The sequence below is a fragment of the Ptychodera flava genome, chromosome 11 (genome assembly GCF_041260155.1).
Source record: "Ptychodera flava strain L36383 chromosome 11, AS_Pfla_20210202, whole genome shotgun sequence".
In the NCBI taxonomy this organism is placed as follows: domain Eukaryota; kingdom Metazoa; phylum Hemichordata; class Enteropneusta; family Ptychoderidae; genus Ptychodera; species Ptychodera flava.
The window spans coordinates 13,125,006-13,142,354 of NC_091938.1; the positions used below are offsets into that span (position 1 = coordinate 13,125,006).

Consider the following 17,349-nt stretch of genomic DNA (forward strand, 5'->3'; position numbering starts at 1 on the left):
CGAAATTGAAAATTTTATTTTCTACATAGAGTTAACAATAGGATGGTGGCATTTTGAATCTTAACATATTGGTAAATCTTGAGTTGTTTGTTTCTCTAGTACCAAAATTTGAACGGTGACCCCCGATTATTCATGATTTTGAAAGTGAATGGTTAAAAGATTTCTCAAGGAAAGTTTTAGCAAAAGTTCAAGTCTTTCACTTTTGAGGCGCATACTTTTTAAGTAGAAGAAAATACTACAGCATTGCAGACAGTACTTCTACTTTATCAGAGTGTTCAGAAATAAACTGTTGTTTTGCCTGTACGTGATCTGTTCAGTTTCAGCCCCAGCAAGTAGCAATGCGTCCAGTGAAGGCCCAGAGTCAGCAATCACCAATTCTGATGACTCATCTACTTCCAAGCAAACTGACCGGAGATCTGCCACTATGAAAAACTTGATAGCTAATTTTCTGTCGGGACCAATGTACACACCGTTAGTGGGACCATTGTGAGTAAAGACTGCCCTCTAGCTAGACTTTGTAGCTATCTGTAAAACACTAGAGATCTCAAGTTGCTGGTTTTTTGAAAGAGACAGTAACTGTAATATGCTATGTCCATGACTTGGAAGAATGTAATTCTAAAGTTTCCTGGCTTCGGCTGCTTTTCATGTGGAAACCCACCAGAAAAACTCAACCTTCATGACCTACTATTACATGCAGTCCACATCTGTAGAAAAAACTAGACAGACAACAAGTGTGTGTGTTTCAGATGTACTGCATCTACCTTCCCTCAGAATACAATGTATCACCCACTGATTTTGTACAAATCTAAATCGTAAAAATGCTGTAAAGGCATTGATTTTCACAGAAGCATGCAAAAGATGTGAGTTCAATACAACTTTTTGCATACTTGTATTTCATTTTACAAAAGTTGATAGTAGGTGTAATGTACAAAAATTGTTTACTTTTACAACGTAAATGTGCTACATCAATTTTTGATCCAGCCAACCAGCACAGGTAGCATCTCTTTTGGAGGATATAGCTAAGTGTGGCAGAGTGAGAGAATAGTACACATATCCATGCATGTCTTTGTTTTTTAACACAAACTCTTGTTGCAGTAAAGTTGCAAAAACTGAATTGTCAGACACTTCAATTTTAACCTTTTGAGTGCTGTAATTTTTCCCCATCAAAATTTTAGTACAACAGCGAATTTTTCTGTAATTTATTTTGGATAATTTTGCACCAAATAGACATCATATTTTATTTGCTACAGTTTTTATCAAAATTTTGGCAAAAATCTGAAAAAAAAGTTACTGGAATATATTTTACAAAGATGACTTTAATCAAGAGTAGGGTACCCTAAATTTTTGTAGAATCCTATTTGCTGTCAAGTTAACTCTATGCAGAAAAGGCCTGCAGGTAATATAACTGATGGCTGACAGCAAAATTTGGGACAATTGCAGCTAATGTACCTTTTGTATTTTATATGCAGTTCTCCGGATGAGCATTACACCTTGCCGCCAGCAAGGATACCCATTCCAGTGATCGATACAGAACCTAGCTCCATCATTGCCTACGCTATCAGGTGAGAGCAAGTCTGTCTCCAAAGCCAAAGACTTAAAAAGAGTTCCATCCATTCCGAGCACATTTGTCAACAGCAGTTTCTTTGCTGCTGTTTTTTGCTGGTTAAACAATGTCAACGACCAGTTTGCCATGTGAAAAAATACTATTGAAGAGTACCAGTTCATCAATTTTTGAAAATGACAACCTTTCAATACAGTTGTGAAGTGTTTTTGTGCTGCTTTCAACTCATTTTCAACTCATTTATGAGATTCTTTCACACTATCGAGATTCCAGTCTCTCTTGTAGATTATGATCACTGAGAAATGCTCAGAAATGCCTAGAAAATTTCAAATAAATGCCTTTTTCAATTCACAAATGACAAGAATCTTTTAGATTTATAATCATTGTTTTTCTCAAATCATCTTTGACTAAACTGAGCATGCAACTTGTAAATTCTTGAGTTTTTAGCTCCAAATTACAACTACAATACTGTGGAAGCTACATTTATTTTTGGAATTGATCGACAAAATGAATGCAATCTCTTTGTTCTGTATCTAGCTGTCAGACTTATGATGAAAAATTGGGTGAATTTAAGCAGAGTATGAAGAATTACTTTGAAATGACTGCCTCATCAGCATCCAGTTCAGCCAGTAACAGCCCACAAGTCAAACCAAAGTCACAGAAACCATCAATATTGAAGAATACAGCTACACTGGAAAGATCTCTGGATCAAAAGCCATCATTAGGTACCAACTCTATGTCGTGTGATTTTTATAGTATTTAAAAGCAAATCAAAATTTCATAATTTTACATCCCCCCACATTTTATTGAACACATTTCTGTTCATTATATCGTTTAATGCATAAACAAAGAAACAGGAATGAAACAATAAAAGTTCTCAACTTACAAGAGTGATACTACGATGAAGCTTAAAATAGTATCTGCAACCATGATAACCAGAGATGAACATTCTGTACATTGTCTGTCACAAGTGTAATGCTTTAACAATGGAGAATTATAATACCTTTCACTCAGAGAATGTAGTATTTAATTCTGTAGTCATGATTTGAAGTAAAATGCTGATGAAATGAGATTATACCGGGTATTCCATGGAAGGGCTTAACACTTTATTAGAATGAGAATTGCACTTTTAATACAGGATTATATATGTCATTTTCGACCACACATATCTTGTACATTGTTACAAAATGTACATGTATGTCATCAGGAGAAATGTGATACAACATCTGATCAAATTATTGCGTTCATGGTCATAGTTGTTTAATTGGCTACAAGGTATAAAACTGATTCTCTATGATAATGTACTTGATGTAGGTTTTGTCATTTTCACTTTCACCATCTTTTGATTGTGTTTGATAGAAAATTCAGAAATATTATTGCTTGTATTATAGATGTAAGAGTGTCTTCCACAGGATGCTGAATTCAGTATAAACAGCATGGCACAGAATGCAAAGTTAAAGGCACAGACACTCTTCATATCACATTCCGCAAATATCAGAGAGATACTGAACATCAGCATTTTAGAATTCCATCAATTATTTCCATCCCTACCCAGTTTTGCAATTAAAATAATTCTGCTAAAAACTTTTCATTTTCATAGAAATCAAGCAAACTGAAACAGGTCTGCCATTGACAAAAATAATCAGCACAAATAATGTGCTATCACAGCAATAAAGTGTGCATTCTAGAATATATGAATATTCTCCATTTACAATGACTTATTATGTCTGGATATGCATACCTAACAACACTCATTAGTACACTTTACACAGTGCTGCAAGTGCTTTAGTTATTTTCCCTCCAAAATTTAGTGCAACATTTTATAAATTTTTATAATCTCTTCCCTAATTTTTTTGATAATTTTGGACCAAATGGAAATCACTTTTTATAGGCTTTAGTTTTTGATCAAAATTTTGGTGAAAATCTGAAAAAACTTGCCTGGGTTACAATTTGTAATCCATAATTAACACAAAAGATGTGACATTACAGATAATGTACATACTGACAGTGTTCTTTTATTCTCCAGGCCGCCGAGGTAGTAAAGTGCTGGCATTTCTCAAAGGTAGCCTATCAAACACACCGGCCTACACGTACACCTACAGCAAACCCAAGCCACCTGCAAACAATGAGAGTAATGAACTCAGAGGTGCAGATAGGGTTTATTACAAAGTAGAAGATGAAATTGATTCACCTTTGGAAGACAGCAGCAAGGAGAAGAAAGGTAGGGTAGCCTGGTTGTAGCCTTCTGATCTGTTTTTCTGTCGTGAAGTGAAATCTTTCCAGTGACTTTCAAAATGCGTTGCTTCCTATTTACAGCCCCAATTTTTCATATTTTAACAATCGCTACACATTACAGAATTTCAAATAAGAGTATATTTTCAACCTGATATTGTTTCACTTTTCGCAGAGAATTGGACAAAATGACCGCTACCCTAATCCTTCCACCCCTAAATTCTAAGTAAAGAGGTCCAAATACAATAGGTTTGGGCTGAACCATGGTGTTGAAAGGGTTAAATTGATACTCAAATGTAATGATTTAAAATTTTCATTTTATTGCTTAGTGTGCATCCTTTGCTGTCAAATTGGTTTTATTGTGACAAATACAGTCACAGATCTTTCAGCAAGCATGCAGTAATTCAGTTTCTGTTTTGGTTCTCTGTTTTCAGCTTTCTCAGATGAGACAGACTTCAGTTTATTCCACAAAGAAGAGAAGAGCACTCACCATCCACCAAACCCTCACATTGAACTTCAGTTCTCTGATCACACTGCCAAGTACTATTGCCGGGTCTACTTTGCTGAGCAGTTCCGGCTCTTACGGAAGACTGTCTTTCCGTACGGAGAGGAAGCATACATCCGTTCTCTAGCCCACTGCATTCCTTGGGTTGCAAGAGGTGGGAAGTCAGGCTCCACATTCTGCAAGACTGCCGGTGAGTTGACTTCCCTGTATTGTTGTTTCTCAGTCAGAGAGAGAGAGAGAGAGTGTTCTAATTCAAATGTCTCCATTCATTAAAATTATTTTTTCCTCTGCAAATTAATGAATATTATTCCTGTGTTACCAATTGTAATAAAGAAAATAATATGATTAAAAATTTTACAGTAATCTGCCATCTTAATATTATGTTAAGGGTTATGCTGATGCAGAAAGTGACATATGTAAAGTATTTACTCACATTCAACTACCAGTAAAAAGCAACAAAGCATACATGTGTCCTATGACAGTCAGTTTGCTGTCTAACTCGCAAACTCTTTGGCAGTTTGCCGTCTAACTCACAAACTCTTCGCATCAATATAGGAATTTATGGAAGTTTCTGTGCATCAGTGTTATACCAGTGCATGTAATATGTAAAATTTCCCAGAATCCAACAGATGTTTCTTGAGTCAGTGGCATGTCAGCTTGGCTAAGAAGGCACGTGATGACAGTGCTTTCAACTTTCACATTCTAATTGTTCATGTGTTAAGAGTATATTCTTTGAAAAGGAGAGTATATATTAACCATGAATGTTCATGCCATTAACTCCCATTTTTCAATTACTTTTCATCAAATGCATTCATTCCATGGTATTTACTTAGTAGAAACATTTCTGTTTACTCTCTTTGACAGATGATCGTTTCATATTGAAGCAAATGTCTCGTCTGGAGGTGCAGTCTTTCACTGAGTTTGCTCCACACTATTTCCATTACATCCAAACAGCCTTTGAAATGCAGGTAAAGAAAACAATTTAACCCATTTCCGTAATATCCAAACAGCGTTTGAAATGCAGGTAAAAGATACCCATTAACCCGTTTGCTACATATTATTTCATCCAAACAGCCTATGAAATGCAAGTAAAAATATCCATATAACCCATTATTTCCACTTTGCCCAAACAGCCTTTGAAATGCAGGTAAAGATACCCATTAAACCTGTTTGCTTCACATTATTTCCAGTACATCCAAACTGCCTTTGAAATGTAAGTAAAATACCCATTTAAAGGGACATAAGCTGTAACTTGTGGCAACTTTATAAGTATTCTGGTTCTGTATATCAACTACATGTCAGACCCTAATACGTTTGTCATGCTGAAATTTCGAGTATTCTTTTGTCCACACAGCTTGCATGTGTGTAGTGACCATTGTTTATTGTTTACAAATGAATTCTAGTCCGAACTTGAATACAATTTTCAACAATAACAATGGGGATTATACTCATACAGGTTGTGTTGATATGCTAAATACTTGGCATTAAATTACAATTCAGGGATTCACTGCAGAAAGTGTAGGGAAACCACAAAACAAAAGTTCTGAAAAGTAGCCAAACAATACAGCTTATGGAACTTTAACCTTTTTTTTCCACTATGCCCAAACAGCCTTTGAAATGCAGGTAAAGATACCCATTAAACCTGTTTGCTTCACATTAAATTACTCCTAGTACATCCCAACAGCCTTTGAAATATACATAAGGATACCCATTTTACCCATTTCCTCCGCATTATTTCCACTACGTCCAACCAGCCTTTGAAATGCAGGTAAAATACCCATCTATCTTAATTTAGAGCATACCTCCAGGTGCAGGTATGCTCGGTGCTGAACCCATCAAGCTTTTATGTTTCCCTATTGTATCCTTCATACTCTGTGTGTATTTTACCACCTGATGAAGTATACCCAACTCAGCAATCCAGACATTGTTTTCATCCCATGTTTATACCCCATATGTTCTATGTACATCAAATGATTTGACCCATCTGCCCATACCTTTATCCCACTCAGTTCAAATACATGTATCATCATCAGGTCAGAAGTTGGTTTTAAAACAAATGAGGCATAACCTGTCCCATATGCCCATATGTTACACTTTATGAATTCTTTTATTCAGTATTACAGACCACCTACCCTGATACAGTCCATAAAAATTAATGCAGAGATGTTGAAGACAACCACAAATGTAATTTGACATAATACTGAATAATACTGTGAAATATACGATAGCCTTTGGAATACTGATTTAAAGTATCTAAGGCTGACCAGGAAATATGATCCAATGCATTAGTTTTTTTCTATGGCAACAAACATTTTTCACAAATTTAAAAGACATCGCCAATCTTCATATGTAAGATATGGCCAAAAAAAAATAAAAGAATTCAGATATATGTAATTTATCAAATTTATTTTGAAATTTAAACTCATGGCACACTTGGACATCCTCATCATGGTTGGAAACATGTTTATTTTAAGGTACCTTTCCAGTTTCATGTGAATGAATACAAAGATACCCTTAAGATAATCTGAATTGCTTCCCAGCCTAGTATGGACCCAGTATCTTTCGGTCATGCCAGACTGCTCACACTGTCTTTGCCTAACACACACTGGCACACACATATAGGGCAAGGAAATGGCATAATCAGTGTTACATAGGAAATGGCCTTGTTGCATTTCCTCTTCTGTGCCCTGATTACATTGACATTGACAATCAGATTCCTTCTCAGAGTTCACGCCCACGGATCTACATGATCTTAGAAATTAAAACACTTTTCTTTATCATCCTGTTTGTATCTCAGAGGCCAACTGCTCTGGCTAAAATACTTGGTGTGTACAGAGTTGGGTTCCGGAACTCTCAAACCAATAACACTATGAAACAAGATCTGCTGGTGATGGAAAACCTCTTCTATGACAGGAAAATGGCTCAGGTAATGATTTAAAAGATACATTATTGACCCTAAACCATATCACTTTTTATGAAATATCAATGTTGAATAAGTAATGAAAGTATTAGTTTTGCAATCAAATCAGGACATCATTAAAGGTATACAGTCACCTGTAATCTAAATATGCCCATATATGGTCAAACGGGCGTTCCTTGGTATTCAAAATGCCCATGTGAGGGCGCTGTTTTTAAAAAGCGGCCACCTGCTTAAAATCTGTGATTGGTTAGATTTTCTCTTTCCATGGTAACTGTGGCAAAATTGGAACAGGTGACAGTTATACCTTTAAGTGGGCACTGCCCATCTTGGTTTTGCCAAATTCTTATGTTTGATATGGGATGCAAAGAACATTTCATAACTTTGGTTGATGGAAACTGCTGTATGTAACCTTGTGTTAAAGTTCATCTGTAATCAGGTCTGCATGGCTTGGTTTGGTCATCGTTGCATAGTCTCCTACCAACCTGTATGTGTTTCAGGGGAGTCCTCTGCCCTAAGAACATCCTTAGCTATCTCCCCAAAGTTGTTAAATTTCCTCCTGAAATTTTTGTCCAGTTGCATGCTTGTCATATCAAGTGGTAATGAAATTTAAAATTAATGTAATAATTGTTCTTTCTCTAGGTATTTGACCTGAAGGGGTCGATGAGAAATCGCCATGTCAAGGTGTCAGGTGAAGAAACAGAGGATTTGGTGTTGATGGATGAAAATTTACTGAAATGTGAGTTGATTCTGAGGACACGACTTACTTTTCTTTCATGTTTGTTCAAAGCTAGCGTGTACTCTCTGTCTTGGTAATCTTTTTATGTCAATTGTCAATATCAAAGAGAGGTGGATAGGCGCTGGAAGTTGTGAGTTGGAATCCAAATCGAGCATGTACTGAATTTCCTGATAAATGTAACAAATTTATCAACTGTGATACAATACACCGAAAGGTTAGTTCATATTTTGGATACTCCATATTGCCATTCTAGTTGACAGGCTGTCATACTTGTCATGACAAATTCAGATTGTGAACATCCCATACTGGAAATTCATTAATACATGTATGTTTATTTACACCAGATCCACCCCTTTTTTCCCCCACTTTGTGGTACAACCCAATTGTTCTGAAGGAAGTATTGGACCAACATACATGGAAGTAGGGATTAAAGGTTAACATATGTATATCTTGTTTCCTTCTGTTTAACATTCCTCCCCGTGACTGACTTTTTATTTGTTTTGCAGATGTTATGGATTCCCCTTTGTACATCCGTACCCACTCTAAGACAGCATTGACCATGGCCATTTACAAAGATTCCCAGTTCTTATCCGATCATTTAGTCATGGATTATTCACTGCTGGTGGGGATTGATGAAAGTAGGAAAGAACTGGTGGTGGGAATCATTGGTAAGTCAAACCAGGTGAACCTGATCTTTGATAAACACTGTAGGAAGTAACAATGTGCAAAAATGTAGTTATCAAACTTTGAGCATTAACTTGGGTAAGGTCACCCCTTTGCACTATCACTCTCAAAATACCTAATGTAACTTGGTACACAAACAAGCTGATGACAAGGTATAAAAATAATGTCACAATTGTAACCAGTTGTTGCTATGGCAATGTGTCTCTTCCTTGTATTTTTGCTATTGTAACGTACATTGCACATGGTGGCAGGATGTCAAGTTCGCACAATGTGGAGATGAATCACGGATGAAACGTCTACTGCCTTCAATAGCCATCAAGTGTCCTGATCACTATAATTCTCTCAAAAGAGGATACTGTGTTGCATTTGTGAATGTGCAAAATGTGACTGGTTAAAAGAAAAAAAAAAGAAACATTTAAACAAAATAAGCATGCATGTTGAATGATATTAAGTCTGTCAGATACTTTGATAATTAATTAGCTTTAGCCTGATAATTAATATTCAAAAGAATTTCCTAGTGATAGGTGAAGGAAATAAAGACTTAATATTTTAGACATGCACACAACATGTCAAAGTTAATTTTGTGCACTGTTGACAGCTTTACAAATGAAGGATTGATAGACATGCACCCTCAGTCTGTTCACCATTCACTGTATGTTGTCAAGCAAGGAATTTTTACAACTGACCTAAGGGGTCAAATTTTGTTTGATTTAGCAAGAATCAAGAATAATGACGCCAATTTCTAATGTCTGCTTTATTCCAGATTACATTCGTACGTTTACATGGGACAAGAAACTGGAGATGGTGGTAAAGTCATCCGGCATCCTAGGAGGACAAGGTAAGGATGACAAACATTTTACAAAACACACAGTGTCACAAAAAAATTTGTTGTGCTTGTGAAAGTAACATTGATTATAAACTTTAAGGCACAGTGCAAACAGTTCATGTCAACTTTTTGATCAAACTATTATGGCGCAATAATGTAACTTGTATGATTAAATTGCCTGTCTACCCAGAGAAATAATTTTTTTATGGTCATGCTTTTCTTTTTAAAAATTTGTAATAAAAATATTCCTGAAAAACTGTCATTTGTCACTGTTGTCCATTTTTAATCCTTTCTTCCTTTGACTTATATAAATCCCTATTGTTGGTGTACTTCTATTCCATACTCATCCCAGTTTAACCCATGATCAAGTATAAGTCCCTCCCCATTTTTAGGTTATTTTTGAAAATGACATACATTCATGTTTAAGCCCCTACCTTATTAAACTCAAAGAAAGAATTCTAAAATCAGTGTTAGCATGGCTAGATCAATTGATGTGTGAAGTTGTGGCCCATTTGTGAGAATAAGAACATGTTTTTCTGATACTTTTCATTCATTAACTGTCCATGTCCCCTGTTTCCAAATAGAACAGTCCTGTATATGACGTCTCTGCTCTCCTAACGTCATTGCTGTCCCGATCCACTACAGTAGTTTTCTTCCTTGAAACACACATCTTTATTGTTTGAAGTAATTAGTTTTCATCTTTTACGAGTTTGACTGGTGCCTATCACAAAGTTCACTGCTATGTTATTATTTCTACTGGACACAGACTATTTGATCTTAGAAAGTTTGCTTGCTTATACATGTAACAAATGTATGTTCCCTACATGTACTGGTACTGTAATAAAATGCAATAGATGCTGATCAGCTGATGACATGTTTTATTCCGAGTTTTTCTCCAAAATTCAATTATTAATTGATGTGCCACAATGTAACCGAATCATCACACATTATCTCCAGTTATTGTAAAATCAGTGTAATTTCGAACTGCAATAAACTTACTCTGTCAGATAGGCTGAGAAATTGATGTAGAGTTTATTCTGAGTATTATTAATTTAGCTACGTACGTTGTCTATCAATTATTCTCATTTCATACTGGTTCATGAGATTGTGGTTGTGACCAATACGGTATACCTAACGAGGGATTGGACATGTTAAAGGGGAAGTTCTCTCACTAAGGCATTGAGCACGCCCTTGAACATTCTTTTTCTCTGGTGTATAGCACTAACAAAAGAAATTCAAATAAACTCTAACATGTTTGCATTTGTACAGGTAGATAGCACTTGCAATTCTCCTAAGGTCATCCTATGCATAACTTTTGGACACACACTGACATCAGTTTTACATAGAAAGACCTATCATTTCATTTTTTACCAAAACAAAAATTTGGCAGGGGATTTTAAAAATATTCATTGGGTGCTGGGCGAAACTGTGAAGCACCCCAGTGTGACAATGCTACTGTTAGGGGCTTTATTGTCTGTGTGTATATGTATGTATATCAGTCTGTTATGCATGTACAAGAAAGCACATGTGAGACTACATCAGTGTCATATAAATGTTTACTTCGATTCATCAGTGTACAATAACAAAAATTGTAGCAAAAATTATGTTTTATTCATTTATACAACACAACTTTTGGTCTCAATATTTCAGCCACAATCTCAGTTTCTACCCAAAACTATCTAACCTTATAATTGTCATATTGATTCCCCCTTATCACATTAATATTTATTCAGAAAGAAATTTTAAGTCACCAAAGATACCGTATAAACGTACGAGAAGTTGAATTGAACATTATCTCCCAGATATCATCAATGCTGTAGGAAAATTGGGCAAAGAGGGAATATTTTGGTACAAAGTTGGAATATTTTAATGCAGAAAATGTTTGAACAAATACTTGAATATTAATGTGATTATAAAAAGGAACTAAAGTTAGACCCCCTAAGTACCTGTACACAGGCAAAAATAGCCCAGTTTACAAAGATGGTGATCCAGTGTGAGTTATTCACTACTTCATCGAAAACTTTATATAAGTTTGCCCTGGATAATATCTCCATGAGGGCCAAATATCATTTAGTTTAGTTCATGAATGTAGAAGCGAGAAGGGATCACAACTGACTTGACATCAGAGAGACGCTGATAGTTACAAATACAAGATGCAGTATTTGGCAAACTCATTCATTTGTCACTTTTAAACATGGTACAACATGCACATACTGCAGCATTAAAAGTTACTACTTGAAATTTGACAGTGTAAGAATGGCGTGTCACAAGCAATCCATCTTGGGATTAGTCAATATCGCTAACAAACACAATCAGTCCCAAACAATGTTGATTGTTCTGTTTCACTGCACAAACACTTTGATGCAGTGGTTGTTCCTATCAGCTACAACCACCCTGCACGGTACATCATCTGTCAGTGCTATACCGATTGGGTCATCTAGCCCATCCTTGTCAGTATCGACATGACAAACAAACTTACCACCACACTCAAACTTGAGTACACAATGGTTGCTATCAGTAGTGACATAGACATATTTATCATTTTCAATTGATATTTTCCTAGGGTTTCTTAACATGCCATTTTCACACTGACAATCGAAGGCATACAGATACTGTGTCTGAGCATTGAAGACCTGAATACGTTGGTTATGGTGGTCTGCAACAAATATCGTCCCAGTACTTGTTATGACGACACCCCAAGGACAATTAAATTCCCCTGGACCTTCACCTCGTGATCCAAATGACCCAAGATATTTACCATCTTTGGTGTAAACTCTGACACAATGCCCACCCTGATCTGTTACAAAGTTATTGCCATCTACGGGGCTTATCCCAATACAGTATGGATTTTTCAACTCCTGTTGTCCAAAGTGTCTTGTGACATGTCCATTTTCATCACTTACACCACTTGATGATTGTTGTTATCTAAACTATAGTATGTATTATCACTTGATACAGCAATATCCCACGGTCTGAAAACCTGCCCAAACTGTTTGAATGTCAAGGTTTTTTTAAATGTGCCCTCTCTGGTGATTATCTGTAACCTGCAATTTTCTGGATCCGCTGTGACAATGTCTCTGTTTTTGTTTATTGCCACTCCATGGGGGAACTTGAATTTTCCGTTAACTCTTCCTCACTGCCAATGATCTTTACCAATCCTTTAATGACAGGTATAACAAAAGGTGAGCCTCGTATTCGTTGGTTTCCTATTGTCACGGTAATTGATATTTACCATCAGTTTGTCCGAAAACAGTTACTGTATGTGTCCCATCTCCATTATCTGCTACATCGATTTCTTCCCGCGATGCATCAGGTTTTCGTACCATAGCTGTCAGCTGTTGTTTTGGAATGACTAGATTTCCCAAGGAATCTCTGGTTGTAATCAGCAGGTCTGCAGAGTCACCTTTGAAAAGTTGCTTTGGAATATTAGCAACTGTGCACTTCAGGGGAGCTACATCAGATCTCAGAACTCCCAGAATTCCCTGCTCATTGAAATCTGCGCCTGGTGTAAATATGACTTCTTCATAGTCTTTTTTTTATTTCAGTTTCCGCGGTAATAAGTTGCTTGATACGTTTCCGGCATCACTCTTTGTGTAAAGAATTTGAGCAGCATTACCATAATGTATCAGTGTTTCTATGTAACTGCGTACACTTGTTATGTTACCATGTTGCAATTCCAGCTGATTAATGTCATTGGCAGCTCTTTTTGTTTTTATTTTGTAGTTGTTTTTCAGTTCATCGACTAGTCTCTGCTCTTCTCTCCTTATTTTCTTAATGATTTCTTCTGCTTTCATTTTCACCTTCTTTTCTTCTCTGCTGCAATGTTCTGTGAGATCACTGTGTATCCGCTTGGCCAGGAGTTTTTTTTTTACAGTGTCATCCTCTTTGTCTTTAAGGTAGCTACATACCTTTTAGACACTTTCAGATTTTTATTTTTTTCTCAATTGAACACGTCCCAAACCCCAATAAAGTATACATTTTCTGAAAGCCCTGATATAGAGCTATCCGACCAAGCACAGTACACGGTCATTATTTGCATAAGAGTCACGTGACAAGCGTTTTGCTGAACCTTCCAAAAACCGGTTTTTCCCGCCTTATGCGAACACGCTGCAAGATTTCCGGTTGGAATTTCTTCATTGACAAGCCTTGACAATATCCTTCAAAACCGTGTCTGGGATTTTCTTTATATGCCTTTGTTTTTTTTTTAATGCGCTCTTAAAGGTTTTAGATGAAGGTGCTTTTCAAGGAATTTTAATTATCACGCCATATAATTTGAATGGAGCCTCTGGGAAAAAATTGCAGACACACTTTTAAAGGATATTGTCAAGCTTGTCAATGAAGAAATTCCAACCGGAAATCTTGCAGCGTGTTTGCATAAGGCGGGAAAAACCATTTTTTTGAAGCTTCAGCAAAACGCTTGTCACGTGACTCTTATGCAAATAATGACCGTGTACTGTGCTTGGTCGGATAGCTCTATATCAGGGCTTTCAGAAAATGTATACTTTATTGGGGTTTGGGACGTGTTCAATTGAGAAAAAAATAAAAATCTGAAAGTGTCTAAAAGGTATTTAGCTACCTTAAGGTCCTTAATCATGGTTTTCAACTCTGTGAGATACTCATTTGCTGCCTCTTTCAAGTCTCTGTGATTATGATTTGGTATGCGATGTTTAACTATGGTACAGTTTGAACAGACAGGTACCTGACAGGTTTCACAGTAGAAATCAATTTAGTCTCAGTATGGTCACTGCAATATTCCACTGCTTGAACTGTATCTAGACCGGATGACCTTGCTGTTTTATATTGTTCAATGGTCATAAGTTGATGATTCGTTGTGACTGGTAAACTTCTGTGTACCATAAGACAGCCATCACATAGATAATGTTTACACTGCACACACCTGTGAGTAGCTGTTTTTTGACAAGACCCACATCGTATCTCAGTTCCCTGCATAAATTCCAGATTTTCCTTGAATATCTCAATCAGATTGTTCATAAAGAAGTTGGATTTTATCGCTGGCACTCCTCCAACAGGAAGCTGATATTGCTGTCGACATTGTGGACAGGTCAGAAATGTTTCTTCTGAACAGTTTGACCAAACACTGCTCACAAAATGTGTGTAGACATGGTAGAATTTTAGGAGACTTGAACTGCTTCTTACAGATGGTACACTGCAGAAAGTTGTCACCAATTTCATCCAAAATTTTTCGTCCATGAGCAACAGCCATTATGCAGAGGTGTGCCAGTGAAGCAACTACAGACTGGTACAGAGCAGTAGCCAAATAAGGGCTCCCCCAACATGATATTGCAAATACTTCAGTTTGACGTCATAAAAACCACCAGTAGTAAAGTTAATGAACTAAAGAAATTCTGTATGAATATGGTACACTAAGATAGGGAGTTTCGATAACCTGATTCTTTGATCACCTCATCTATTTCATGATATAATGTAAATCTGAGGTCAGGGTCGTTTGTAGAATAGTATATTTGTATCAAGCACATTTTTGTAGCGTTGCATATGACAAAATATGCAATTGTTCTGACAAGTCAGGGGATATGCATTGATTTTAGTCATGATAAGTACGTGAAACTAGGCTTTGGTTCAGTTCCCCTCTTGGTAACTTGGCAGATCTGGCAGGTAATTAATCAGACAGTAGTAGAAAAAATCCTCGTCCCTCTGATCTGTTCCACAGAGTAGCTATCGACCAGTAATAACTTTTTCTGTTCTTCATTTCAATCTGGAGATTAAACACAAAAAAAATTTATCATTTTATTCTACATAGTAGAAGTACGTTGAGACATTGTAGTCAAGGCATCAAATTTGAGACTAAATGGCCATTAAGTTTTGCTGGTACTACAAATGTCATCTTTTTGAAAGACAAGCAATGACCAACTTAGGTGGTTATCCTCAGTAAACTGTGAACATATAAATTTCTTTTGTTGTGTCTGTTGAAAAAAAATCGATACATTTTTGTATGTTAAATTGCATGTCACAATTTCTATTTTCCTGTAAACTATTCTATATGTTTGGCTATACAATAGTTGACAAATTTAATATACTGCTCTTTTCTCTCCCAATCAAGCATGACCAAAACAAAACAAAGTAGCAGGTAAAAAAACAACCTTGCTGTAACGTTCTTTGGGACATTATGTTACAAATCTAGGAGTTTCTCTACACACGGGAGACATGCCAAACTTTATTCTGGACTCTGATCGTACAAATTAAAGTGCATTTTGTGATACCTGTAGTACTGTGTGACAAGCCAAGTTGGAAAAAATTAACACAAGGTTAAACAGGGTTATCTCTAAGTTTTATTTCAGGCGGCAGAAATAAAATAACAGGCGGCTGAAGAAGAGCAAGGGAGCGAAGCGGCCGAGCGGGGGGAGGGTTTGGGAGAGGGGTATCCCCCCTCCCAAACGCTGGCGATTTTTTGTGTGACTATGTTTGATTGTGCTTATTTGGTGACACTTGAGCACCTGATTTTCTTTACAATTTATTACCAAAGATGTTGTTAAATTGTATGAAAAGTAAGGTTTTTAGCATCTCATTTCTCATTTTTTGTGTACCTTTATCAGTAATCATCACCAATATTGAAACGAAAAAAAAAAGAACATATTACAAACAAAATGAAAACATATGCTGACATAAACCATGGACGTAACGTCCATGCATAAACAAACTGTTGACTGTACTAAATCTTTCAACGTACGCCTCACTTGAACACCAATTGGCAGTTTTACTCTTTGACATTTCTCACGTTAGAACTTCTAAAATATGCTACCGTTTATTTTGTTGTTGCCAGCACCATAAAATTGTATTTTACTGGCGATAAAGTACAGGAAATAAAACAGAATGCCGAGCACATGACAAGTTTATGAAAATTCGTTTTACGACAGCCTTAAAACAACGCCGTCGGAGTGAACGAAATTTGTTGATCGTTCGTGCATCGTCCGGCACGATCACGATGTTGATGGCATCGGCTCGACATTATACCCGGTACAATCAGCAAATACAAAAATTCGCTAGTTACATTTTAAGAACGCATGATTCACTTACGTTTACCTTTGTCTAATTTTTGTTTTTTCGTAAAGTACTGCTGAATATCGTTAGATTTCTTTTTGGCACTTCCGATCGCTCGCACTCGTCCTTCAGATGCCGCCATTGCGTTTGTTGTTTGAGAAAATTCACTCAGAACATGCTAGAGGGCGCGAAACAAAATCGGCCAATCACTGCAATGATTACGTCGTGGTGAGATCTTGTCCTATGTAAATTTCCATGCATTGGGAAGAGTGAGTAAGAACGCTTAATCTGATTGGGCGTAGTACGTAAAGCATTTCTAGATTGTATGTGTTTACGGAAGTACGACGTACGAGTTTTATCGGGACATTTTGGCAAGTTTAACGTCGTTTTCTCTGTTATTTCAGACATATGGGCAAGGCTTCAGTGAAAATGCGACATATAGTACTTTACTAGTGTGACACCAGCCGGCAGGTCACATGCTTTTTTGACTTGCCAGGCAGCTATTTTCGCCGGCTGCTGGCTTTTAGCGAAAACACTGTTAAAAAAAATTCAATGATTTCTGTGATCTCAGTCTTCCATTATGATACTGACAAAGAATGGCTGTTCCAGTTTCTGGCAATGCAATCAATTTGGCAGCTGCAATCATCTAGGTTTTACATATTAAGCAATTAATCAAGGGTCAATGAAGATACTCAAACTACCTGTATTGTTACCTGACTGGTATTGGCATAGTTGAACCTCAAAACAGTGAAATATGACAACAGGGTTAAAATTAAATAGAAATTTGATATTCGTATCACCATCAAATTTCATGCTTTTATGATCTATATTTTTGATACTTGGGCACTTTTGTGCTGAAAGGATCTTC

The 17,349-nt window shown here is 36.6% G+C and overlaps 1 protein-coding gene across 1 annotated transcript in view; it reads left to right on the forward strand.

Moving 5' to 3' along the window:
• The window catches only part of LOC139143531 (1-phosphatidylinositol 3-phosphate 5-kinase-like), a 67,548-nt gene that overhangs the window by 37,819 nt on the left and 12,380 nt on the right, over positions 1–17,349 (forward strand). The window contains exons 33-42 of the mRNA XM_070713959.1: positions 318–486; positions 1,470–1,562; positions 2,099–2,286; positions 3,588–3,782; positions 4,228–4,488; positions 5,163–5,266; positions 7,096–7,224; positions 7,858–7,954; positions 8,461–8,622; positions 9,402–9,476. Coding sequence (XP_070570060.1) covers positions 318–486; positions 1,470–1,562; positions 2,099–2,286; positions 3,588–3,782; positions 4,228–4,488; positions 5,163–5,266; positions 7,096–7,224; positions 7,858–7,954; positions 8,461–8,622; positions 9,402–9,476 — 1,473 coding nt within the window. The remainder of the gene's footprint in view (positions 1–317; positions 487–1,469; positions 1,563–2,098; positions 2,287–3,587; positions 3,783–4,227; positions 4,489–5,162; positions 5,267–7,095; positions 7,225–7,857; positions 7,955–8,460; positions 8,623–9,401; positions 9,477–17,349) is intronic.